This window comes from Gavia stellata, chromosome 32 (assembly GCF_030936135.1).
Source record: "Gavia stellata isolate bGavSte3 chromosome 32, bGavSte3.hap2, whole genome shotgun sequence".
NCBI lineage: Eukaryota > Metazoa > Chordata > Aves > Gaviiformes > Gaviidae > Gavia > Gavia stellata.
The window spans coordinates 4835123-4862072 of record NC_082625.1 but is presented as its reverse complement, the minus strand read 5'-3'; the positions used below and the strand labels follow the sequence as shown (position 1 = coordinate 4862072).

The 26950-nt window shown below is 52.1% G+C and overlaps 1 protein-coding gene across 1 annotated transcript in view; it reads left to right on the top strand.

Moving 5' to 3' along the window:
- The first annotated feature begins 10409 nt into the window (after positions 1 to 10409).
- Positions 10410 to 26950, top strand: part of DOT1L (DOT1 like histone lysine methyltransferase) — a 67041-nt gene continuing 50500 nt past the window's right edge. Inside the window, exon 1 of the mRNA XM_059831910.1 lies at positions 10410 to 10510. Coding sequence (XP_059687893.1) covers positions 10430 to 10510 — 81 coding nt within the window. The 5' untranslated portion in view covers positions 10410 to 10429. The remainder of the gene's footprint in view (positions 10511 to 26950) is intronic.

Below are 26950 nucleotides of genomic sequence, written 5' to 3'. Positions count from 1 at the left end.
CGCGTTTGGGTGGGGGTGATGGGTGCTCACGTTTGGGTGATGGGTGCCCCCTCTTTAGGTGATGGGTGCCCTGTGTTTGGGCAATGGGTGCCGCGTGTTTGGGTGGGGGTGATGGGTGCTCACGTTTGGGTGATGGGTGCCCCCTCTTTAGGTGATGTGTTTGGGCAATGGGTGCCGCGTGTTTGGGTGGGGGTGATGGGTGCTCACGTTTGGGTGATGGGTGAGCTATGTCTGGGTGGGGGTGACGGGTACCCCATGTCTTGGCAGTCAATGGGTGCCCCATGTTTCGGTCACACGTGTTAGGGTGTGGGTGACGGGTGCCCTGTGTTGGGTGACGGGTGAGCTGTGGGGTGGGTGAGCTGTGGGGTGGGGTGCGGGGGGGGCAGCTGGTGGCCCCATGGGCCAGGCACGGAGCGGGGTGCCCGGCCAGCCGGCGCTGCGGGGACAAGGGACCCATTCAGGCAGCTGCGTGCGCCGCTGCTGCTTTCAGCTGCTCTGGGCCCTGCGGCGGGCGACTGGGGTCTGGCACCGCGCTGCACGCCCAGCCGGCACAGCCCCGCCACCCTCCACCCTCCCAGCACCTTTGTCTCCCCACAGTCCCCTCTGAAACAGGGGTGCAGAGCCGGGCGCCACGGGGACGATGCCGTCCCGGAGCGGGGATGGAGCCCAAGGATTAAATACCGCGGGCTCGTGCTCAAAAATGCCGCGTCCGATTCCTCGCCTGAAATCGGTTGCAAACGATGCCAGGCTGGCGTGGGCACAGCCTGGCAAGCCGGAGGCTGGGGGGAGCCTGCCGGACCCTGCAAAAAGCTCGGTGCTGGGTGCCCCCACTCCTGGCTGCCTTCCACGGTGCGGGCAGGGAGGGCCGGGGGTGCCGGCCCCGGCCAAGAGGCACGTTGGGGACAAAAGCTGCCCAGCCACTTGAGCCAGCTCCGAGCTTGCAAGCCCCAAGCGCTGGGGGCAAAAAAGGGTGACCGAGGTGGGAGGCAGCTGCGGGGACCTCCCCCCCAGCCCTCCCACAGGACCTGGTTTGGCCTCGCCGTCCTGGTGTGGGGTCGCGGTGGTGCCAGGGGCTGGGGCAGGGCAGAGGGTCCCCGCACGGATCCCGCAGCCCCGGGAGCTCTCGGGCAGCGTGGCGTTTGCTGATGCACGTCAGGGCCATGGTGCTGGGCGGTTGAAGCTCCAGCAGAGCCTGAAAGGACAAAATTGGGGTTGTTTTTCCATGGCCAAGGAGAGCTCTGACAGAAACCTCGCAGGGCAGGGCAGGAGGGAGCTGGGATGGGTTTCCCTGGCTCCAGGCTGTGCCGGGGCGTTCAGCAGCTCAGCAGCCCTCGAGCAAACCCCAGTCCAGCTCCGCGATGCCCGGTGGGTCTTGGCCCGCAGCAGCTGTGCCAGCACTCTTGCAGAGCTGAATTTTCCAGCAACAACCAAGAAAGCATGTATGAACGGGTGCATGCACACACCCGGGAGATGCCTGGTCCCCAGATTTTGGGGGCCGCATGGGCCAGAGAGTCCTGGGCTCAGAGTGGAGGTGAGAGCCACCATTTTGTCCCGGCACGTTGCCTTCTGCAGCAAGGAAAACCCCTTTGGGGTTTTAACTCCACCCCAGGCAGGTTTGGGCGTTCCCAGGATGCCCGGCCGTGCCGCCACCGCTCACCCCCTGGGTTCATCTCCCACCCGTGCGGAGCAGCAGCCCCGAGGGTGGCCGGCCACTCTTGCCCCCACATCCCGCCGCAGCCTGGCTCTCGGCCGGGCCTGGGTGCTGCCGCGCGGTGACTCACGGGCACATGGGCAAGCCCACACGGCCGGCGGCAGCCAGGGCACGGCTCCGGTTCAGCGGCACCTTCCTTTGGGCTGCCCAGCACGGAGGCACAAAGCCCGGAGGAGATTGATGGGAGCGGGGGACGTTTCCCTGCTCCCCGTCCCCCCCGGTGCCCAGCCCAGCCTGGCGGTGATCCCCTGCGGGAGCAGAATTCCGGGGCTGCGGGGCAGAGCCCTTAATCCTGGGAGTGCTGATCTGCCCTAAGTCAGTGGAAAGGGGAAAGTTTGGTGGGGTCGCTGCAGGCTGAGGGGATGGGGACCAAGGGGACGGTTGGGACATGGGGTTTGCTTGCAGCCAGGGCGGTGCACGGGGAGGGGACAGGCTCGGTGACGTCCCTGTGCACACGGGACCCAGCGTTTACTGTGTGGAGGGGACAGCTGGGACAGGGTCGTGTCCCATCGGTCCCAGTGCTTCCCCCAGCCCATACTGGCTCCCGATGGGGGACCGTACAACCCTCTACACCCCTGGGCCAAAAAGTGCCGAGGCAGCCACGGCAGCCATGGGGTGCCCTACGGCCCCAGCAGCGGGGACGCTGGGGACAGGCGCCGCAGCCCGCATGGGGTGCATGGCCGTTGCAGCAAGGGAAACGCAGCTCTGCAGGGCGCTGCGCACCCGGCCAGGCTGGAGATGTGATCAGTTTGGGCTTGTTCGAGTGGCAACATCCCCCTTAAGTTCGCTGGGGTTTGGGTCTGGCCGGGGGGGCTGAGCAGAGCCCGCGACTGGGCCGACATCGGCTGTGCTTGGTGCCGCAGCAGGCTGACAGACCCCCCGGCTTTTTCCATCTTCTTCCCCGGTGAATGTGGGGCTCTGGCTCCTGATTTACAGTGCTCCCATCCCGGAGTGAGGGTGGCTCCAGCAGTGGCACAGCCACCTCTCAGTGGGGAGAAAAGCCCCCAAACTGGGCTCAACCAGACCAGTTTCCAGGACCAGACTGGGGCCGTTCATGACCAAAAAGGGCTTTATCCCGCCTGGACCTTTGCCGGCACACTCACAGCCACGGCGCCTCTTGACCGCCCTGATCCCCGGTGTTAACACTGCTTCTGCATCCCGAAAGGAAACTGTTGCATCATTTTGTTGTTGTGGCAACTGCAGCCGGCACATCCCTGGAGAGATTTGGCCCAGGGAACTGCTGGGACAGATGGAAAGGACAGATGCTGCTCCATCATGTGGAAGGGAACTCCCTGGCGCGGTGCGGGATTGACCCTGGGAGATTAAAAAGGGGCTTGGAAAATTGCACGTGGGCTATTTTGCAAGGAGGGGACGGGGAGCTTTGCACGGTTGGGTTTGCATTCGTGTTGTCAAACGTCCTGCCTTACTTCACGGGGCCGTCGAAAGGGTATCGGTGGACTGAGACGTGCAATTCCAGCTGGGGTTAAACAGCTTAACTGCTCCGTGAAACGAGCTGTGCGACGGGAGCCATTTGCAGAGCCTGAGTTTTATTGGTCCTACCACGAAACAGCGAACAGCGCTTGGCCGCGCTCCAGGCTTCAGGGGGAGAGAAGGAAAAACCACGTACCACGAAGGGCACCAGTAACCCCATCCCAGGGGAGCCCGAATTAGAAATAAATAGAAAGATGTGGGCACCCAGAATGAGGGGAGGCTTTTGCAGGGCTGGGCTGGCAGAGCAGGGAGCTGATCCTGTCCCGTGGGGCTGCGGACCACCGGTGTCCTGCCCCGCTGTTACGGGGGCAAATGCACAGGGTGCCAGTTGGAATATTTAATCTGATGCGAACAGCCTTGCCCGCATTAACCCGCCCTGTGATCTAACTTGTTATTGTCAACAAAATTGGGTCAATACTCGAGATGAAACATCGCTTAAAAGGCAAGTTTCCGGGGGAGCCGATGTGCACCTCGAGCCCCCGTGCCCGCCCTGGCTCCCACCCTGCGGCCAAGCACTTGCCCCGTCAGCGCCGCGCCGGTTGTGCCGGTTGATGCACCCGTGAGTGTGTCGGCATGCCGCTGCGGGGAGCCGATCCCACAGCCCTGAGCTGGGGAATAATGCCAGCGTGGCAATGAGCTCTGGAGGTACCTTTGCACGTGGCTTGTGCAGGGCGTGCTCGGAGCATCGCTTGTGCAAAGACGTCCTTTGTGCATTAATGCCCTCCCTGCGTCCCCCCACGCCTGCAGGAAACGGGACCCCCATACTGCTCACTGCCTGCCCTGCCGGGGGTCCCCGGGCCGGGGCCCAGGTTGCTGTGTGGGAGCGGAGGTGGGAAGCGGGAGCGGTGGGGCAGGAGGGGCTCCTGGCCGGCTGCCCGTGAGCCTCCGCAGCGCCGGGCGCCAGCCGCACGCTGTACCTGGCACCTTCCGGGGAACCCTCCCTTCCCCAGCGCCCCAGAAAGGCGGCTGCACGCGGGGAGCTGCGCAGCACTTCCCCATTCCTCCCTCAGTCAAACCTGGTTTACCTGGTGGTAGAAAAAAACCCCAAATTCAGCTCTAAAGTGCTCCGGCACGGAGCCGGGAGCTGCAGCCAACGGGGAATGCAGCAGGGCCAGGAAACCCGGGGAGGAGACCGGCACCTCTCCCCCCGCAAACCTCCGCACCAGCAAAATCCGACAGCTGCTGATTTCGAAGCCGGTCTTGGGATTCTGGGGTGGGCGACGCTGCAGATCGGTGCCTGATACCCCTGAAAAATCATCGGCTCGTGGAGCCCCTGCTGCCACGCAGAGCCGAGCTGCAGGCAAGCATGGGGGCAAGCAGGCAAAGAAGACCCAAAAAAGTGAAATTTCAGAGCTGTCGAAGGGGGCAGAGCGGCTCCCACCTCTTGGGGGGCTGCTCCCATCTTTCGGGGGCCAGTTCAGCTCACTGAACCGGCAGAAAACAAGCCATTGCCCTTGCTCACTTCCCTCTCTTCGCCCGGCTGGAAAACTCAAGAGAAATCAGTGAAAAAAGGATCTCCTGGTTAGGGCAGGCGTTTCGAAAACGACCTGCTCTCCGCTACCTGCCAGAAGACATCAGCGCTGGCGTGAAGCAGTGCCTGGCAGCCAGATGGCCGGGCACGGGCTGGGTCCGGCTGGGAAACCCTTGTAGCTTCGATTACTCTTCATTAGCCGCCCAGGAGCCTGCTTGGGCCACACAAGGGCTTCGACGATGAACTGATTAAAGACCAACCTAACAAACTCAAAGAGAATTCTTTAAACGGAGCCTGCTGTGCCTCGGAGAACTCCTGCCATGTCTATTTATTTAAATTTAATGGAATTTTTGTGGTAGGCTAATTAAATATGAATTGATTATTTAAGAGGCCGTCAGAGCAGTTTAAGCACTGCTGACTTGATGATTTTAGTGTTTTCTTCTGAAAAGCGTTTCTAGTTATGTAGCTTTCTGCACGTACGGACATTTAAGGGGGAAAAAAAGGGTACAAAGAGAAGAGCGGCTGAGTTTGAACCCGGACTCGGAGGCGTTTCTGGATGAGGGAGCAAGCTGCCGTGGGGACAGGAGCAGTGGCACGTCCCAGCCCGAGGTCTCGGTCTCAGGGCTGTGCACCCGCCACCCAGCCTCAGCTGAAGGTAGCGACCTGTCGAGAAATATAGGTGTTAAATAATGCACGAAATACCTCGCCAGTAAATATCCCTCTCCGGCACGTGGCGGTTCCGGGATGTGTTTCAGGCACGGTGCATCCCCCTGCCCTGCCATGCCGCATTATCGGGGCGATGGGAGCAGGAGCACGACAGCCGCAGGCTGTGACCCCAACCGCGATGCCGGTTTTCAGCCCAAATATTGGATGTCTCCGTGCGTTGCTGCGGCGGAGGGAGCAGGACCCCGAAGGACTTTGCAAACGTCCGCCAAACACGGGTGGCCTTTCTCGGTCCTGGAGCCACAGCCCAGCGCAGGAGGAGAGCGGATGCGATCGCACCAAAGCGGGGGCACCGCGGGCTGGTGCCGAAGTCCGGCTCCGTGGCAGGCAACCCCCGAACCTCTCCAGCATGTTTGTGGCTGACCCACATCCTCTCCCTCCATCAGGATAAAAGGAAGATGAGATTAATAAGCTGGGGGACAACAGCCAGAAGAAACAGATGGCAAAAGCATCCTGCCACGAGCCGTGTTTACCTATCTTTGGCTGAGAAAGCGAGAAACCAAGTGGGGGTGTTACCGGCCCCACGCCTACATCGCAGGCCAGCAGCTCCCAGCACAACTTCCACTACCAGTTCGATGGGGAAAGGCTGGTTTTCCTTCCGGAAGCCGTCTGGCTCCGCTGCAGCCGGCTGCAGGTCAGGCTGCGCCGCAGAGCCCGAGCTTGCCGATGCCCGACCGGGCTGCGGGCGCCTCCTCGGGATGCTCCTGCCCCGCAGGGATGCTTGTCCCCAGCAGACGCGGGCTCACTGCTGCTCTTCCAGCCCTCAAATGGAAACCAGCACCCGGAGCGGCGTGGCTGTCCCCCAGCCCCATCTGGCAGCAGGATTTGAGCAGAGGTGGGTGGCGAGGGTGCGGGTGCTGCAGTGGCGCTGGGTGCTCTCCCCTCGGGGTCACTCACTGCCGAGCTGGGGGCCGGAGAGCCCCGATGCACTGGGTGTTGTGGTCTGGTGACGCACCCACGTCCCCCGGGCTGAAAACCACTTAAAAATCACCTGCTGGGAAGAAACCGGCTGCTGTCGAGGGTGACAGAGGAGCAAGCGGCTGCAGGGCTCTGAACCCACCTGCACCGAAGCGACCTGAGGGTGCTGGTGCTTCACCTGGGAGAGCTCTGGGTGCACCGAGACCGTCCGCCTGCAAACACTCCTTCGCTGGAGCGAGGACCGTGTCTGACAGCTGAGACCGGCTCAAGCTGTCGCGATGCGGCGACGGCAGCTCCCCCGGTCCGGCTCCAACGTTCAGCGTGGATCCTGCCTGTCGGGGTGCTCTGTACCGGCTCCCCTTGCACGCCGCGGGCGCTGGGGCCGCACAATTTTTTTGCGGTGGCAGGCAGGCTGGTGAGAATAAAATGCAGGTTTTGGGAGCTGGAGCCAGCCCTGGCTGGATCGGGCCCTGGCCTGTGCACCCCCCGGCCGGGCTCCAGGGACGGGCGGTGGCCAGGGCCAGGGGCCGGTGTCCCCACCGTGCATGGGGACGGTGCTCTGGGGCTCTGCTAGAAGCAGGAGGGAGCTAGTGCCCGCACCCCAGGGCAGGGTGGCAGGGCACCCAGGTGTCCCTGCAGCCTAGGGCACCCGCATGGTCCCAAATAAGGGTAATTAGCACCCAAAAGGCCTGATTTTATCCCTCAGCTCCCAGCCACCTGGGCACCTATAGACATGCAAGACGGTATAGCTCTGCTCCTGGCCACCGCTGGGCACATATAGTGATGCAAAATGATGTCCTGCAGCTCCCGGCCATGGCAGGACACTATAGAGATGCAGGATGGTGTCACTCAGCTCCAGGCTCCATGCCCTGCTGGTGGTCAGACAGCCGCAGCTGGGTGCAGAGCACCAGCCCCAGCGCCGGGACCGTGCTGGGGTGTGCTTAGTCCTACTACCGGGTTACACCGTGTTGTAGGGCTGTAGTTGCCCAGGCGGCAGCTCCCTGCCTGCCGTTGCTCTTCTCTGCACCCAGGACAGCACTTTCTTCCGCGCTCAGCGTTTGCAGCCGATGGAGCCCGTCCTGCTGTCCCTGTCCCCGTCCCCCCGTCGCCGTTGGAAGATGCAGGGGTGCTGCCGCGGTGCAAGGCCGCGGCTCTGCTTCACTGGGGGCTCCTGATCCCCCATCCCAGTAAAGCTCCTATTCGGAGATGTGCGGAGCCCCTCGCGCCCGCCTGGCAAGCTCGCCACGTGCAACGAGAAGCCCCCACCTGTGTCACCCACATGTGACGCGCGTGCCTTGCACTGTGACCTCGTGGCACCATGCAAAGCTCACACTTGCATGCGGACTTTGCACCAGCAGCCACGCGGCACGTGGGCTCATTCCATTGTTTTAGTGAACCATGCACACGTTATGGCGTCACATGGGGTGCTCCAGCGTTGCACGGTCACCCAAGTGCTGTGTGCCACCCTCGCAGTGTCACACAGGGTGCTTCAGCCTTGCATGGCCCCCCCACATGCTGCGTGCCAGCCTTGCGGTGCCACATGGGGTGCTCCAGCCTTGCACGGCCACACTGCAGTGTGCCACCATTGCACCGTCACGTGAAGTGCTCCAGCCTTGCATGGTCACCCAGGTGCTGTGTGCCACCCTCGTGGTGTCACATGAAGTGCTCCACCCTTGCACGGCCCCCCCACGTGCTGCGTGCCAGCCTTACAGTGTCACACGGGGTGCTCCAGCCTTGCACGGTCACCCAGGTGCTGCGTGCCAGCCTTGTGGCATCACATGGGGTGCTCCAGCCTTGCATGGCCACACTGCAGCGTGCAGCCTTGCACTGTCATGTGAAGTGCTCCAGCCTTGCACGGCCCCCCTGCGCACTGCATGTCACCCTGGCAGCGTCACACGGGGTGCTCCAGCCTTGCACGGCCATGCTGCAGCGTGCCACCCTTGCACTGTCACATGAAGTGCTCCAGCCTTGCACGGCCCCCCTGCGCACTGCGTGTCACCCTGGCAGTGTCACACGGGGTGCTCAAGCCTTGCACGGCCATGCTGCAGTGTGCTATCCTTGCACTGTCACGTGAAGTGCTCCAGCCTTGCACGGTCACCCAGGTGCTGCGTGCCAGCCTTGTGGCATCACACGGGGTGCTCCAGCCTTGCATGGCCCCCCCACATGCTGCGTGCCAGCCTTGCGGTGCCACATGGGGTGCTCCAGCCTTGCACGGCCACGCTGCAGCGTGCAGCCTTGCAGCATCACGTGAAGTGCTCCAGCCTTGCACGGTCACCCCGGTGCTGCCTGCCACCCTGGCAGTGTCACACAGGGTGCTCGAGCCTTGCACGGCCATGCTGCAGCGTGCCACCCTTGCACTGTCACGTGAAGTGCTCCAGCCTTGCATGGTCACCCAGGTGCTGTGTGCCAGCCTGGCAGTGTCACACGGGGTGCTCCAGCCTTGCACGGCCACACTGCAGCGTGCCACCGTTGCACCATCATGTGAAGTGCTCCAGCCTTGCACATCCACCCAGGTGCTGCGTGCCACCCTCGCTGCATCCCATGGGGTGCTCCAGCCTTGCACGGCCACGCTGCAGCATGCAGCCTTGCACCGTCACGTGAAGTGCTCCAGCCTTGCACGGTCACCCTGGTGCTGTGTGCCAGCCTTGTGGTGCCACACAGGGTGCTCCAGCCTTGCACGGCCACACTGCAGTATGCCACCATTGCACCGTCACATGAAGTGCTCCAGCCGTGCATGGCCCCCCCACGTGCTGCGTGCCAGCCTTACGGTGTCACATGGGGTGCTCCAGCCTTGCACGGTCACCCAGGTGCTGCGTGCCAGCCTTGTGGCATCACACGGGGTGCTCCAGCCTTGCATGGCCCCCCCACATGCTGCGTGCCAGCCTTGCGGTGCCACATGGGGTGCTCCAGCCTTGCACGGCCATGCTGCAGCGTGCCACCATTGCACCGTCACGTGAAGTGCTCCAGCCTTGCATGGTCACCCCGGTGCTGCCTGCCACCCTGGCAGTGTCACACAGGGTGCTCGAGCCTTGCACGGCCATGCTGCAATGTGCCACCCTTGCACTGTCACGTGAAGTGCTCCAGCCTTGCACGGTCACCCAGGTGCTGCGTGCCACCCTGGCAGTGTCACACGGGGTGCTCCAGCCTTGCACGGCCACACTGCAGCGTGCCACCATTGCACTGTCACGTGAAGTGCTCCAGCCTTCTATGGTCACCCTGGTGCTGCGTGCCAGCCTTGTGGTGCCACACAGGGTGCTCCAGCCTTGCACGGCCACGCTGCAGCATGCAGCCTTGCACCGTCACGTGAAGTGCTCCAGCCTTGCACGGTCACCCTGGTGCTGCGTGCCAGCCTTGTGGTGCCACACAGGGTGCTCCAGCCTTGCACGGCCACGCTGCAGCGTGCCACCATTGCACCGTCACGTGAAGTGCTCCAGCCTTGCACGGTCACCCCGGTGCTGCCTGCCACCCTGGCAGTGTCACACCGGGTGCTCCAGCCTTGCACGGCCCCCCCCGCGCCCCGCCTGCCAGCCTCGCGCTGTCACACGCGTGTGGCACTGCAGCCTCCTCACCCCCGCCCGCCCCGCGCGCCGCCCGTGGGCGAGGAGCAGAGCCCGCGCGCGGGCGCCCCGCGCCGCCCGGCACACGGGCACACGCTCCCACGCTCCCCACCCCCCCCACCCCCCCGCCCCCCGCCGGCGCGCGGCGCGGGGGCGCGCGCGGGGCGGGGGCGCGCGCGGGGAGGGCAGCTGAGGACAGGGGGAGGGAGCGTGAGGCCGCGCCCGCCTCCGCCCCCCGCGTCTGGCGCGTCGGTCGGGCCCGGCCCGGCCCGGCCCCGGCGCCTCATTGTGCTTCGCCTCACGCCGGCCCAAGATGGCGGCGGCGCCGGAGAGCCCCGCGAGCCGCTAACGACAATAGAGGGAGGCGAGGGGAGCGGGCGCCCCCGCCGGCACCGGCCTCCCCTCCCCGCCTCTCCCGCCGCTCCCCCCCCCCGCCCCGTCGCCGCCGCCGCACCTCGCACACGCCCCCGGCCGGGCCCGGCCGCCACACCCCACCCCGGCCGGCCCCTCTAGCATGGTGCGGGGCCGCCGCCGCCTCCTCCTCCTCCGGCTGCCGACATGGGCGAGAGGCTGGAGCTCCGGCTGAAGTCGCCCGTGGGAGCCGAGCCCGCCGTCTACCCCTGGCCGCTGCCCGTCTACGTGAGTATGGCCCCGGCCCGGCACCTGCCCCGCGCCCTGTCAGCGCCGCCCGCTCCCCGGGCCCGGCCACACCGCGCCTCAGCCCCGCGGGCCCCCAGCCCGCCTGCCCCGGCCCCCTCTTCCCTCCCCCGGCCCGCCGCGGCTCCCCCCGAGCGCTTTCTGTCACTTGTTAATCCATCTGTTAACGCGTGCCCTTCCCGGCAGCGGGAGCGGTTGGCGTTATGTACCCGGTAGCGCTGCCCGTGCGGGAGCAGCCCCGAAGCGGCGGGCCGGAGGGTGAGGGGCTGCCGGGCTGGAGCCTGCCGCGCTGCCCTGCCCGGGGTGCCGCTGCTCGCCTGGAAGTCAAATCCCCAATTTCTTTTTATAATTGGTTGACTAAAGTGAAGGGCGGGGAGGAGGAGGACTGGTTAATGAAAAGTTTTTCGTGTTTTCCTGAGCTCGGCTCGTGTAACTGGTTAATAACCAGAGCGGCTTCGAGCGGGGTGAAATCAAGAGGGCTTTCTGGCCGATAAATACCCTCTAAATTATCGATGGCTTCGGGGGGTCGGGGACGTTCCCCAAAACCAGTCGCGGGAGTGGAAATAATCAGAGGAGAAGCCTTAATTGGGGGTAGGGAAGCAGGGCTTTGCCTTCGGTACGGGGTCGTGGGGTTGGTGCTCTTGCCTCCGTCTCCCTCGAACGAGTGCCCTTGTAGCTTCTCTTTTATTTAGTCTGAACAGAATTCAAGTCAGGTTTGTCAGTTGATGGCAGCCGTAATCCGCATGCTTTCAAATAAAATGTCACTTGTCCCTGCTTAGTTACGTGAGCGGCGGGTTTTTTTCTGACTTGCCTGACTTTTCCCTGCCTCTCCCGAGCCTCGAGTGAGAGATGTGTGACCTTGATAACAATGTCCGTGTTCGAATTAGTGAAAATCTCACGAGAGACGAAAGGCTTGAGCGGGGTTTTTTTTTTTTTGTGTGTGCTTTGTACCAATCCTTGAACATTTTTTCACCCTAACCGTTTGTAGCACCTCTGAGAACAGTTTGTAAAGGGAAAAATCTCTCTCTATATATATTTCACTTGGCCTCAGTACTGTTGATTATTCCTTGCGTTTCAGGCTTTGCTCTTGTACGTGTGTGCTGCTTCGCGGGGAGAACATGCTGGGACACACAGGCTGGGGCAGCTGATATTGCTGATGTTGTTGCTCGCTTGGCAATTGCAACGCGCTTGTTTGTGAATGATTAGAAATATATCGTTTGTGGCAGGGGAGATGGCTGTGTATTCGTATCTGCTGCCTGCCTTTTGGTGCTCTATCTGTGGTTTCCAAAACATCCTCCATGTATGCTGGCGTGCTGTTTTCATCGGCTGCTCCCAGAGCTGGAGCCTCCAGCACACACTGGTTAATGCAGCCTTTCCTGTTTGGGCAGCTCTGTCATTCGTGTGTGTGTGTTCGCGGGCGCGCGCTCTGCTTAAATTGACAGAAACTGAAAGTATAACGATGACCGGTTCAGTTTTCTTCATGTCGCCAAATATTAACTTGTGTCTCCAAATGGGTTGCGTGAAGTATAGGTTAAAGATGACATAGCTTAGGGATTAATCTGGAAGGAAGGAAGGAATGCTTTTATGTATATTCACAAAACTTCCTACAGGCTTAAAAAAAACCCAAAACCAACAAACCTCCAACCTCCTCCTCCTCCTCCTACCCCCTGCCTTAAAATGTGCATGTTAATGCTGTTTGCAGCATGGGAAATAAGGACTTAATTAATTTAGGAAAACTTGGGCAGCCGTTTCTGAAGATGGCAGAGTACGTAGATTTTCTTTTCCAGTTAATCACAAATGCAACGGGCAGGGAAGCTGATCCACATGTGCTATCTGCGTGTGTTAAGAAATACTGCAAAACCCGAACATCCTGCCGTTAAACCGGCCTCTTTGCGTTGCCAATTTTTCCACAGTAATGCAGAAGTGGATAGTTCATCTGGAGCCAATCAATATTCTGTCCTGCAGTTTTGGTGAAAAGATCATGCCGCGTATTACAGAAGCGTGCGCTTGCGTGCGTGGGCACGCATGCATACACACACGCACGCCGCTTGCAGCTCTGGCCTTTGCGGCAGCAGATGAACTCTGGAGCTTAGGAAATAAATCCTCCTCTCTGTACATGGCAGCGTTTGGCCTGCTAACGTTGTACTCTGCTGAACTGTAGACTTTCTTTCCCTCGTTGGCTCAGCCCTGAGTTGGCAGCAGGGTATATGTACCGTTGTGGTTTCAGAGCTCAGCTCTGTTTGACGTAAGCAGAACATTTCTTAGTTTCACCACTCTTTTTGCTGCTTGGTTCCTAGGAAGCAAGGTGGGATACCGGGTGGGGGGGGGAATAAATACACTTCAAGTAGTTTTATTGAGCAGCATTCTTGCTGCTTCCTGTTGTATGGCATGATATATATTTTCGAAAGAGAGCTGGAGAGAAAGGGCAGGGGAAGCTCACAGTCCTTGCTAATTATTTTCGGTGCGAGCGCCAGGAATGGCAGGGAATCATCTTTCCCAACGTCAGAGGCAGAGTGGTATTGTAGACCTGCTGCTTGATGAGCACCGCTGCGTGATGTAACCCTGTATTGAGTGATTTGTCTATTTCTATGCTCTTACTACATCTTAAATCAGCGGCGTTGGTATTGCTGCGTAAAAGGCTAAGGGTCTAATCTCTCGTATTAATGGATGCCTGGATTAATAACATGTCTATTTATTGCAAGGCTGCTGCTTATTTCATGTATAATAGGAAAAGTGGGGTCTCTTCAGACTGCTGAGTTTGCATAATAGCTCAGCTGACAAACTGGTGCTTGTTGGGATGCTGAAAGAGCCTGGGAGGGTGATGTGAAACATGTATTTCGCTACGAGTCTAATTAGGGCTGTGGGAGGAGAGAGCATTGGTGTTGCAGATACAGCCTCCCACTGGCTTACATACAAAACTGAAAGTATGACTCTTTCCCCCGCCTTCTGCTTTTCTCAAAGGAAAGGCCACGGTTTCCTAATGAATACATGGTGAGCAGTTCTGTCCGTAGCACACTGTGATGAGTAAGTTGAATAGTGCATGGTGAGTAATCTCTCCTCATGACTCACAAAATATTTTCTGATGTTGACCTCTGTTTTTATGAGTGCCCTGCTTAATCAGAGCTGAAGTGAGTTTATTCTTTTGTATGCCGTTTAACTCCTTGACTCCCACATACCTGCCCCATTTTTGCTTGCGTTAGGTTGTCGGAGACCAGTGATACTGCGTTAAAAATTTTAGTTTTGGTATTGGGTGAGATACAGGCCTGGATAAAGGAAGTACGTTGGGTGCTCAAACGGGTGAGCGAGCAGAGTTAATGGATCTGCATGGTCTTAAATAGGCTAATGCCAACAGGGGATGGCATTTGTAGTCATACTTCAAATATTGATATGCATGATTTTTATCCATCAGATCTACATAATAAGTACCAAGGGGTGAAGTTCCCTTGTAGTTTTAAGACTTCCAGATGTTTAGGTTTATTCCAGAGAATTGTCCTTCAGTTGGTTCATTCTCTTGTCTCTGGCTTTTACTGTAGTTAAATAGGAATACTTATTGGGTTTGAACATGGAGATTTTTCATGCCGTGAAAAGTTCTGCGTAATCTGTGAGGTGTCTGAGGTTGTACTTTGAACTCCTCTTGACAACAGTTCCTGCTTAAGGAGTCCCAGCCTACTGCGTGTGGGGGGAAAAAAGGTGCGTGGGGTGGTTTGGGGTGTGTGGGTGTTTGGGTTTTTTTTTTTTTTTAAATCTGGATCAGTTCCACAATCTGGCCTGGCACAGTTCTGCTGATACATCTCTGGCACCAGTGAGGGATTGCTTGCCCACAGAACTGAGCAACAGGAGGCTTCAGAGCTGCTGAAGCTGATTATTGCCACCAAAATCAATGTTTGCTAAACTGCACCCCATTGCAATGTGGAAAAGCCTGTTTTCTGGTAGCATGTGCATCAATAAGAGGACACTGTGGTTCATTTCTTGCCTCTCCTTTAGGCTTGCACTGAAGGGGTTTGCAGAGTGATCAAAGTAAGTGTCAGAGCTGACAAAGGGGGGGCAGCGAGGCACAGCCAGGTGATGAGAGGAGGGTGGGACTGGTGTTGACTTTGAGTGGCTTATGCTGTGGTGGCACTGCATCCTTCACCTGCATGGCTGCAAATGACTCACTGCCTGTCATGTTAAATAGTGTGCAAGTCCTTTCAAGTTTCAGAATTAGACATCTGCCTGTCTTGCCTTGCTCTTTTCATCTCGTAGGCCTTCCCGTTGTTCGCCTGCTGAATAGCATTCCCCCGAAAGATAACTGCAAACCTCCTGGCGTGTCAGGTTTTTGTGTGTCATGTTCCCTCCCCTCCCTGTTTGACTTGTAAGGACTAGACAATTGTGTTGTGATAGTGCCTGGGACCTCCTCCTGCAGCCCAGGCCGCTGACAGGCAAGCCACTGTGCATCCCAGTAGGGTTATGCTCTGGGTATCTTTTACCAATTTTGTTCCCATCTTCCAACCTGGAAATCTCAGGCCCTTGACTGTGTCCCCAGAGGGGACAGTCCTGGTTGTGCCATTGTGCACATCTTGCCAGAGTGAGGTACCTTTGCCGTGAGCTGCTCAAGCTTAAGCCTCCAAATTAGCAACTGTGACCATAAGTCTGGCTTGAATAATTCATTGATTTGTCTGTGTTCCTCCTCTTTGCTGCTGACTTCCCACTCGGCTGTAATGGCAAAAAACTCTTGTTGGCTAATTGAGTGTTGTCACAGCATCACCCTGCAGCTGTTGGAGAGGTGTACGTGTGTCTGCTACTGAGGACTAATGGGATACAAGTGCGGTAACGCTGGACTTTGTGCAGGTGGAAGGGTGCAGAGTGTGTGTGTGGTGTGGGTTTTCCCTTCCCCCCCCCCCCCCCCTCCACTACTCAGTGATACAGCTGATACCATTCTGTCACCAAAGGAATGTGCTGTGCACGAAAAGCTCAAGGGCAGGCAGTGATAATGAAAATCACAGCCCAGCAGGGAGTGTCACCTTTGAAATTAAAGACCAATGGTAGAGATGAATAACAAACCTTGTTTAAGAATTTAATGCTTTTTTTGTGTGCGTGTGTCACTCAGCTTTACTGGGAATAGTTTTTGGGATGACTAGCTTTGACTTCTTGGACAGCGAGGTAGGTGTGGGAGCGGATGCTTGACTGCCATAGCACAGTATGGTAAGATCCACCTAGGAAGGTCCTAAACTGGACCTAAATTGGTCCCTTCGGTGTTGCACCTAACCTGCCAGAACTGCAGGCTGCTGCTGAGGGGTGGTCCTGTGCCTCCTTTCCCCCAGCCACTTGTTCTTGCTGCTTCCACTGCACAGATCCAGCCCTTCCTTGCTACATACTCCATTACACTCTGGCAGGATGAGCTGCTGGAAAACAGCTTCACGTTTTGCACGTGCGTGTGGTTTTTCCCTTGGATCAATTTGTACTGGAGGGAAAAGGTGGGGTGCCGGGGGTCACGCTGAGGCGGCCCCTTCAGCCGCTGTCTGCGGTTCCTAAGCGTGGTGGCAGACCCTCTGTTGTGCCGCTGTGAAGCTGCGTGTGGGGCGGCTCTGTGAACTGGATCGCTGAAAATATCTGGGCTGGAAAAAAATGTTCCAGTGTTTTCACAGCCGGCGCCCCCTCCACCCTGATCTGTAATCTGACTCATGCTGCCTTCCCAGGGCAGCCGTGCCGGTACAAAGGAGGGGGTGGCGAGCGGAGGAAACTGTTGAGCTGGCTCTGCCAGGCAAAACCTCCTCACGCCCTGAGTAATCGCCCAGAAATTCGGCAGCGGTGGCAGAGGTTAGGGGATTTTCTCTGATTTAATAGATGCTGTCGATGCAGCTTGTTGGGAAATGTTTGTGGGGATGACTAATTACTTACAGAAACTTCTCTAGTGAAGAAAAGGTTTAGCGGACTTCCGATTTCTCAACACCCCTCTGCCTTCCCCAGTTCTTAAAAAAAACAAAACCCCAAAAACGTGGAGTGGGGAGAGTGCATAGTGTAAAACTGGGGAATAATTGACTTGGTCATTTCAAAAGTACTTGGGTTTCTCTGCTGGCCAGCAAATAAACAGAAGCAAATGACAGAGTTGGCACAGTTGCATCATTTTTCTGTACTTTTCTGCTCTCGTGAATGCCAAAGGGAACCCAGCAATGTGCTGTTGGGAGGTGAGGTGGCCTCACAAGGCGAGGAAGACCGTAACCGTACCGCGTTTAATTGCGCAGCACGTGGTTATTACAGAATAGCAGTTTTCTTCTGGGCCTTACCCTTTGAAGTGTAAGTTGCCATGAGTGACAATCGGTACTTGTTCAGTTTTCGGACTGGCTTTTGTTCAAAGGTCTGACCCGTTGGTTACGATATAAATCATGAGTTCAGTTAACATATTATTTTTTCCTAGTATTTCTGTATGAAAAGTAAAAGTTGTTCTCTCGTATTGCATCTTAAGACCACAGTACTCTTTATTTTTCGTATAACTGAATTATCTGAAAGGTAACTGTTGAAAGACAGAGTAGCTGTTCAAGATTGCTTTTCTTTTTTTTTTTTTTTTTTTTTTTTTTTTCCCCCTCTTCTATCAGCAGATGAGTGAGGATTAATGTACCTGTCCTGGCCAGAGTTCCAGCTTAGGCAATTCAAATTTATCTACCTAAAATTCACCCATCAGTTACAGTTGGACACCGTATTGAAAGCTTTTAGTGTGCCAAGGGAAATCCATGCCACCACATGCAACGCCAACTCTTGTCCTTCATGGCAGCCTTAATATATATGGAGATGATTATCCTTTCAAGTCTCAGATATGTGACTGAATTGTGTTTCTCCTGGGAATTTAGGCAAAATATCTTACCTCTTGGTATGCAAGATTTATGGGAAATTTAATCACCCTTCTCCCTAGACATCCATATGTCTACTTTTGTACTCTTCCTTCTTTCTTTTTCTCCTTTCATACTGCCTTGCTTTTTTTCTTCCTGCTTTGAGTTAACCTTTGGCTGTCTGAATAAAGCTTTTTACTGTGATGATCAAGACAAGAACCAGAGGTGGGGTGCTTTTTTCCCCCTTACAGTGTATTTATCACAGATTGATAATCATAAAGCGTCTCAACATATTTAAAATATTTTTTCCTTCCTAACAGAAGGATCCGCAGAAGCAAGAGAAGTTCATATTAGGAATCATGAACATAATATATTTACTTTCGTAGTAATAATTAAAGATAAGACAAAACTAACTCTGAAGAGGAACAAGAAATAAAACCAAATATATGATGATATTTGCCAGACGCTGCTATAGATATCAAATTGAGTAGGTACTATTTTTAGAGCATAGGAAGAGGGTGAGTATATTTTACAGCAGGAAATGATGGCTTCATAGATATGAACAGATCTATGAATAACGAAAAGTTTCTGTTCTGAGTATTTTGTTTTGTTTCATTTCATGAGTGAATGAGAGTTTCCTCAAAATCTGCACTGAAAGAACTTTTTAGTGTTAGATGAAAAATCTAAGGAACTACTGCAGACAGCTAAATGAAGCATTGAAAACTTTAAAAACCCAAAACACTACAGAAAGTTCTGAATAAGTTTCTTAGTAAAAATTAATGGGTTTTGCAATTGGGAAGCTTTCTGATATTTTCTGTGTAGCGCGAAAGGCAATTTCCTAAGGTTTTGGCATTCGTTTGTTTTCTTACAGCACACCAATATTATTGGTGTTTGACAGTATATACTTCAGAAATTCTAAAAAGTTTGCGTTTTTAAGACTGCTTTTTCATTCCTCAGCTGGATTTCCATTGGGTTGCAGGTGATTTCCTCTTCTTTGCCTATCTGCTGGCACCAAAGCCCTTTGGTAGTGCAAGATCAGGTGCTGGCGCAGCGGCCTCTGACCCTCTGAACCTGGGGATTGGAGTCTGCCTTGATCTCACTTTGGCTTCCTCCCTGCTTATTAGAAGAAATAGCAATTTGCAACATATGAAGAATACATTGTAATATTGTAGGGTCATTTACAAGTCTCTAAAATGGCAGCTTTTAAAAATGGTTGGCGCTTGGAAATTCGTGTATGCTGTTCAGAATCTGCAGTGGGTGTAGCTTGTATCACTGCTCTGCAGCACAAGTTGAAGCGTACAGGGGGGGAAACAATAACCATTCATATTTTTCTTTTGTACCTCACAAACTGTCTTTCTTTAGGAGCTCAGTGGGCTTCAGAAAGAACACAAGGTTTTATTGCTGACTTCTGTTATAGCAGAATATTTATGCACGTTAATCAGGAGCAGAATTTCTGAGCTGTCCAAGATTGAGTTTCTTTATAGAATGTAAAATGGTTGTTTAAGGTGGTATTGTCCTACCAGTGGCCTGTAGGAAGGCCTGCCTTCCCTTTGGCCCGCCAGTTTTCCGTGCGGGAGTTGGGGATGCTGACCGAAGAGCTGGGCTGTGCCACGAGCCTCCTCCCAGCACCCACCAAGGATGTGGGAGGACTGTGGGCTTGAGAAAAAGATGGTAGCCACTTTTGGCCACAGCAGTTTTGGGGAACGGGTATTAATTTCTACCAGCAGTAATCCTTTGCTTAGGTTTCACGTAAAGGTTTAAGTTTCTGGCAGTGTAGATGTATATGGCTGTTTCCTTTTCTGCTCCCCCCACCTCTCTGGTCACTGCTGCCTGGGAGGGTTATTTCTTTGTTACCACAGGCTGTGGTTATGTGGAAGTTTGAAACAGGTACGTCTGCAAGTAGAAACAACTCTTGCCATCTCTGTCCGCTTTCTGTTGTGTCTAAGCTGCCCTTACACTTATAACAGTGTGTTTGTACGCTGGTGTGGTGAGCTGCTCTGGTTGAAATGTAACTAAGCCAAAAGATCAAAAGTTTTTACTTTTAGCTTAGACCTTCCCTGGCTTTGCTGTGTGCGTGCACAGGCACTGCTGGCCCAAAGCAAGAGGTGGCTTTCAGGGGAGCAGTGGCAAGCCAGGTGGCTGTGTTGGTTTAAACTGTTTGTGAAATGATGGTAGGGCTGTCTCTCTTGTTGACTTGAGTGAAAGCCCAGCAGTCCGCTCTGTCCCAGAATAAGCAAACACTGGACTCCTTTGCATGTACACATAGTGCTTCTTCAGCTGCTGGAATTGCTACAGCTTCCCCGTGCTCCCTCCAGCTGTCATAGTGTGGGAACGGTTTATAATTGCCTAAAACTTAACTGAAAGGGCAATGGGATATACTAGTGCAAGGTACTGTTTTACCAAAATAGTTTCATTCCCCTATATATTCCCTTATTTTGGATTCTTTTTAACTAGTCTGTCTTTTTGCATAATAGAACATTCTTACTTACGTCTGGGCTATGTCTGGCTTACACAGACTGAAGCCAGTAGGTCATCCTGCTGTAACTGTCCCATGTGGATGTTGCCTTAGACACTCCTGCAGAATGATTGCATGTTAATGTATTTCTACAGCCCCTCCTACACACTATCAGGAGAACCCTTCCCTCTTGCATTTGTGCAGTGACCGTAGCAACAGTTGGAGTTGCTATGTGGAAAGGCAGAACGGTTTTATTGTGGTTTAGGTAGCTGCAATGAAAGTCTGAGTCCCTGTTGCAACCAGATCCACAACTCTCTTGTCTACAAATTCTGGATCACCTATACTCATGCTGTATGAGGATTACCTGGAGCAGTTTGGATCTTCTTATCTAATGCCTATTTCCTTTGTTAACTTGGTAGTTTTAGTATATTCTGGATCTTGGACCAAACTCTTTTATTGGTTGGACTTGATGATCTTACAGGTCTTTTCCGACCTTGGTGATTCCGTGATTTCTTTAAAAGTCCTTAAGTAGCCATTAGGGAGGCCATAATGCCCTCCATGTTTTCCATTTAGTTTTGTGTGGTAGTGAACTTACTAACTGCTGAAACTACATCAAACTTGTCTGCTCTCTTGCTGTGTGGGAGATGGGTTTCAAAACGCAGTCTTGGTAGCTCCCTCTGAGGCTGGGGGGAAAAGAACGGACACAAGCTGTTGGCTGCAGAAGATCTCTTTTTATACACACTGCTATCTGTGTATACTTGTGAAAGTCCTTATACTTTGTGTAAGGGAACAACAGTAACTGGATGCTTCAAAGAAGACTTTTGGTCCTTGTCTCGCTTGGTAAGACGACACAAGCTTTGATTGTTGCTGTGGAAGCTAAATCTTGATTTGGGATGAAATCTGATAATACTAAATGAAGTCTAGCTATACAATATGAAATACTGCAAGGGGCAGACTTTCCCTTTTCCTTACTGAAAATGTAACTGTCATTTGAGCACGAGGCAAAGACCTTAAAATGCGAAGTGATTGAAGGCACTAGCTGGCAGCATGGCAGAGCTTGAGATATTTCCTTTTGTTTGGCTGGCCTGCAGGCAGCTCTTTGCTGCTCTAGCAGCTGGATGTACTTTGGTTTTGGCTTTTCATAGGCTCTTGTCAACCACTGTTTGCAGGTGTGTCGAGTATAGACATGCTCTGGACATAGAAGTTGTACTGGTGAACCTTTCTAGACAGGGTGTGAATTAAGTTAGACCCTGGGGGAGGAGGAATGCAAACTTTGACAGGCTGAAGGCAGTGGTTTTGAGAGGGCATCTATCTGCCACGCAGAGTGTTGGGTGCTTTCCTGGTTCCTGTGGGGAAGCTGCAGTGGCAGTAGCTCACTTTGCCTTTCTTGGTGTCTAGAGAAATGCTTATCATCCCCCACAGATGGAGGGGACATGAGAGGCACTTGTCCCACTAGTCTTCTGCAAGATTGATTGGCTTTTCCTAATCCATCTTTTTGATCTCTGCTAACCATCTTGTCTCCAGCTGTAACATCCTCTCCTTTGGATTTATGGACCACTGCCTGGGGAGAGAGCTGCCACTACAGGCAACCAAGCTGTTCTTTAAAACCAGGGGCTAGTGAGACTGACCTCTTTTGTTTTGTGAGTTAAATAGATGGTACGCTGATCAGAATTTGGCAAATCAAAAAGACTTCTGTTAATACATGAGCGGAGTCAGTGTTTAGTACTTGGGAGCCAGTGTTACATGGTTGAAGTGTTGGAAGTAGAACGGGATCTAAAGACAGTCATTAAAAGGTACATGAGTGTTGCCATTGATTTATTTGTAACCAGCTTGTTTCAGGTTTTGTTTTCTCCGAATTGTTTGGATTCATCTGGTGCACAGTGAAAAGCTTGTAGGAGGTCTCTTCCTCCTGCTCTGCAAGTGCTTGACCACAGCTTGTTTGCACGTTTCTGAAGAGCTGCTTTGGTCATCTAACCTGTTTTTGGGGGAAGAAGTGTGGTCTAGTGAGTCAGACACTAACTGTCTCTCCAATGGTAAGAATTGCTTTTGCTGTGGGACAGTTTAGTCTTGGGCAGTCAAAGCTATGCCCAAAAATGTTCCTGTCTATGAAGAGTAGATAAGGGGTCTTAAAGTTCTGTGCGTGGCCCTTTGAGAGCTACTGATTGAAGGCACATGAGCTGTATGTCTTTTTTTCAAGACCTCATCCAGATTGTCAAACCATTTATTCTCCTCTCAGGTTTGCAGGTTTGGCCTTTTTGCTACCTTTACTGTGTAGCACTGTGTAGACTGATCAGATCTCACAGGGATCCCACTTTGCATGTGGGGAAATGAAATTTAGAAAAATAAGACCCAACTTAGGCTTATCCTTGGGGATAAGCATAGTTTCATAAGAAGGACCTAAATATAGAGAGATGTGAATTTGGAAGGGCACTAGGGTGTTGTTCCTTGCTTCGGGCAATGACGGCTGCCCAATTCAATTGAACGTGTTCTTTGTGTTTGAGGAAGAAACATATAATGTTTAAATTTGTTGCTTTAGGTTAGAGATTCACTTTAGAGTGCGACTTATTGCATTGAGAGATAACTAGTCCTGTACAAATACACCCGAGAGTCTAGGATACAGTACTAGAATACAGAATTACATCAAAATAATGTCATTAAGATATCCTAAGGGATGTTAACTTGAAAAAATAATGTTACCAAAACAGCCACACCTGGTAGAAGAGTGTGTAGCGCTTTGTATTCAGCATGAATGACAAGCCTTGGTAACAGCTAGCTTGTGGCAAAAAGGTAACAAATTGTAATTTTCACTTTACCTTGCTCTTCTAGGGTGTTCTGCAAAAACAGTGAAAATTCAGCTGTTTTTATTAGAAATTTGGTGCTTCGTAGAACAAAGTTATGTATAGATAACTGAAATGTGTCTGGTACTGTTCATATGATGCATAGTATGATTGAGGCTCCTTCAGTTTTCTTACGTAGGTGTTAGAGTAATAGCTGTGATTACTACTGAGAACTTAAAAGTTCTGGTCATATTGATGTTTTTTTTTTAATTTGGGTTAACAAACAAAGAGTATGTGATTACAGAAAATGATAATGATTGCACAAAAATACATATTTGGAAAGAGCTTTTGGGCACTGCCTTATTTGGCCTTTAAAAATCACATATAGGGCTTGTCATCTGCAAGATACAAAATGTCTTTTGTACAAAGAGGGCTGGCTGACTCAAGCATTGCAGCACGTAGAAACATTCATAATCTCTTTTTTTTTTCCTTCCCCCCACCCCCCGTGTTCAGAGAGCTGAGCCTGAACTGCAGGAAAAGGTCCTAACAGAGAACAATCGGAATGGGAAGCTCCTGGAGAAGAGGTGAAGGGAAAGATCAAACTCTTAAAAATTGCTCTGTGGCCGAATCTCCATGTCCTAAAGGGCAAAACTGCTAATGCAGATTGTTGATTTCTGTGGGACTCTGCTTGGCACGGTGTGTAAGCAGGAGTCGTGTGTGCTGGTAGGGCTTCTGGGCACTGGTGTACTAAAAGTAATAGCAGTGGGTGTGTTTCTGGCTTCAAACTCTTAAGTCCTGTGATTAGAGTTGTAGTAACATGTGGATGGAGAAATCTGTTGTAAGAATCGGAACTGCGAAGCTGTTCAGTCGTGCTGGCTGAAACTGTTCTCCGCTGTTTTCCATAGAAAATTGGGTTCTCTTGTAAGTGACTTTTTCAAAAGTGTCTGCTTTCTTTCCATTAGTTTTCCAATGAAACGTTGTGGCAAAAATTATTGAGTTCACGTTTCAATTTTAAATTGAATGTTTAGGTTGAAAATAACCCTTTATTATAAAGTTCAGCTGGAGAGAATTGACTGCAGTAACTAGCTTTTAATGTGTGTTTAGGTTTTTTTTTTAATAAACTTGTTATGAATAGCTTTGGGCATTCTCAATAATTACTGTAGACTGCAACTTTTTACTTTAAATACTTAATGCGTAGACCACATTAAAGAGATAAGGTCTTGTCTCATGAAATAGCTTCCATTTATGTGGCTCAGAAGATTCCAAGGGCGCCTCAAACTACATAAATAGAAGATCATTGCAGAAGTACAGCCAGGCCAAGGAGCAGCACGTAGTATGCTTCACATCAATGTGTAGGGGAGGAGAGAGGGAGGGAGAACAGCTTGGAGCAGAGTCGGAGGATGAATGGAACTCCTCTTCGTGACGGAGAGTACCGTGGCATCATCTCGTGACTGCGAACAGAACAGATATGCTTCTTGAGACTCGTCCAAAAGGCTTCTGCGCAGTGTATTTCATGATTGAGAGCCAGTCCGTTTGTAGGAGGCTCTTTACCAGGATATTTTACTGACAAAGCATTGTGGGTACGGATGCAGATGCAGTGTAAAGCTGCGCTCTCACAGATGACTGTTTGCCAAAGCATAACACAACGTGCTTGTACAATGTGCCTGCACTAGAGGCATAGCTGGCATGCTGCTGCTGGTCATGGGTCACTGCAGTCTGAAAAAAGTAAAAAAAAAAAAAAAAGTGTTTGAATTGGAGAAGCTTCAGGCTGTCTTTGAATGTGCTGGGTTGGCTGGGCCAGGTGTAATGTTTTCAGACTGCTGTGGCTGCAGCAGAGCCATCGGGAATTGCTGTCCGTCCCTCCCAGCCTGCTGGTTTCAGTGTTCATCCATGGAGTCTGTAAAAGGATCCGGGTTAAAGCTGTTGCACCGAGCTCAGCTGCGTGTCTGGCCAAAACCAGTGCATCTGCTTGAAAGGGTGATGGGCAGAGGCTGATGCTGGTCGGAGTGGAGTCTGTGGTTTTGGTGAGGTTCCTATTCAACTGGCCTTTTGGGTTGCTGAAGACTCTCTATCAGTGTCATAAACAATTGCGTGAACACAGATGCGATGACTGGTGCTGTTTAATGTCTATTCTTATTAAATCTCACAACCATAATGTTGAAATGGGACCAAAAGTTTCTCAAAAGAAAGGAAAACTACTCTGTATTTCCTTTAGATCTGTCCCCCCACCTTCCCTCGTCCATTTTCCATGGCCTTGTCCGCTTTGAAGAAATGTTAGATCAGCTCTGATTTTTGTTTGCAAGACTTGCATGAGATCTTGGGAGCCTGTCTATTCGGACAAAGTATGTTAGTTATAGAGTATGGTAAACTTGGTGTTTCAACAAGAGAAGTTTAGCAGCAGCAGATGCAGAACTGTTTTCAATGTCATAATTCCTAGATAACTAGAAAACAAACTGAACTCAGAAAGGCCCCTTCTGGCTGGAGTTTCCACCTGAGGTTGTGTTAGTAAAACCACTTGCTTAAATTGGATGATCTGTAGTTGTAGATGTGCATTGTGATTTTTTTTTTTTTTTTTTTTCTTTTTTTCAATTTGTTTTTCACTTTTTAACCCAAGACAAAGGATTCTGTTAATTAAGCAGTTCTGGTCATTTATAGGGGCATTTTCATGAAGACCTGTAGGACAAGGTGTTTCTCCGTGTGTTCTGCTAGCACTGAAACTGTCCAAAACCATCAATGAAGAATATAACTTCTTCAGAGAAAACGGTTATGCCAGAATAAGCATGAATTCACTTTTCCGGTATAATGTGCTTATGTTGATAAAGCATATTCTTACTATACAGGAACACAGTTTACTGGAAGAGCTAGATCAGCCCAAGGGGTTTCTACTACGATAATTCTGCGTGTAGCGAAAGGTGAAAATTTATAGGGGATGTTTATGGATGAGCTGACTGTCCTGTGTTATTCTTATACTTTGCAGATAAGAAATGAAAAGAAAGAGAAGTCCTCCTCCTGTAAGCGTTTTCTTCTTTTGTATGTGCACTGAGAGTCAGGAGCAGATTTTAGTTCAGTTGCTTCCCTGTTTTCTAGGCCAAGATTTATCAATAGAATTACTTACCTGACATTTCTGAACTTAAACTGGGTGACTGTTTATTGGTCCTGTTGGTTTCTGTTGGATTTGGGCTGTCCCGGGCCGGGCCCTGAGCGAACGCCACAGCCTGGAGGAAGCACAACCCCAGATCTGTTCTGCATGGCTTGCGATGTTCGGGGCCTTTGCGTAGCATTGGCATGTTGTTATGAAACATGACCAAGGTAACGCTCAGCTTCTAGGCCACTGTGTATTCGATCCCAAATGTCCGGATTACTTTTATGTTGGCTGTTTCTCCTTTTTGATATTGCAACTGGAATGTTTTGTTTTTCTTTGATTAGTCTCTCGTGTGACTCCTAGATACGGGGTTAACTTTTTGCATTCTGAAAATAAAAGCTTTTCCTAGTGAAATAGGAAGTGTTGCTTCATACCTTTACTATAACAGGCTTCAGAAGTGTTTGCCTTTCCTTCTATCCGTCTCAGTCATGAGATTTTTATCCAGGTATATAAAGGGTTATGTACAAGTTTTTTTGAATGAGAACTTCTACAAGGTTGGCTGACCCTAAGTGTTTAAACTGGTTATCAAGGGGAAATCTGTTTCCTCATGCAAATATGAAAGCTGTGATACTGATGGAAATACCTTCTATTTGACTTACATCATGTCCTTCCATGTCTTGAAGAAATAGAAATAATTCCATCTGTTTTCTGTCATCTGTCCATTAGTGTTTCTCTTCTTCCATTCCCTTCCTTCCCCTGCCCTCAATCCTCTGCTTTCTGTTGCCTGTCCCTACCCTTTGCTATAGAATTTCCTGTTGGTAACTCTATAGAAATGACATTTCTGCAGCAGAAGACAAGAGAAATTATTTGAGAGTGAGCGAGCTTTTACACTTCTAACTCTGGAAGGACCATAGATACTAGACTCCTAATTAAAAGGTCAAAGCCACTTCCAGAAACAAATGTCTAAATATAACCTCAACTTTGTGCAGATGGACTCTGGAGACTAAGGCTTCACAAGATGGATACAAAAACATATATAGGAACTCCTGTAACTTCCCTAAAATATAACTTTTTATAGCATATACATGCAGCTCCAAGGGCTTTGTTAGCATGAATTTGGAATGATTTGCTAAACTCACTCGTGCTTCTGTTGCTTTTGAGTAAACGCCCAAATTAAAGTCCACAAACACAGTGCCTCACAGTCTAGTGTATACTTGTAATGCACAAGTTTTAATGTGCTTGTGTGTTTTGTTTTTCAGTTCATGAAAAGGTCTGCATATTCAGGCCTCCTTTTTTTGTGTGTGT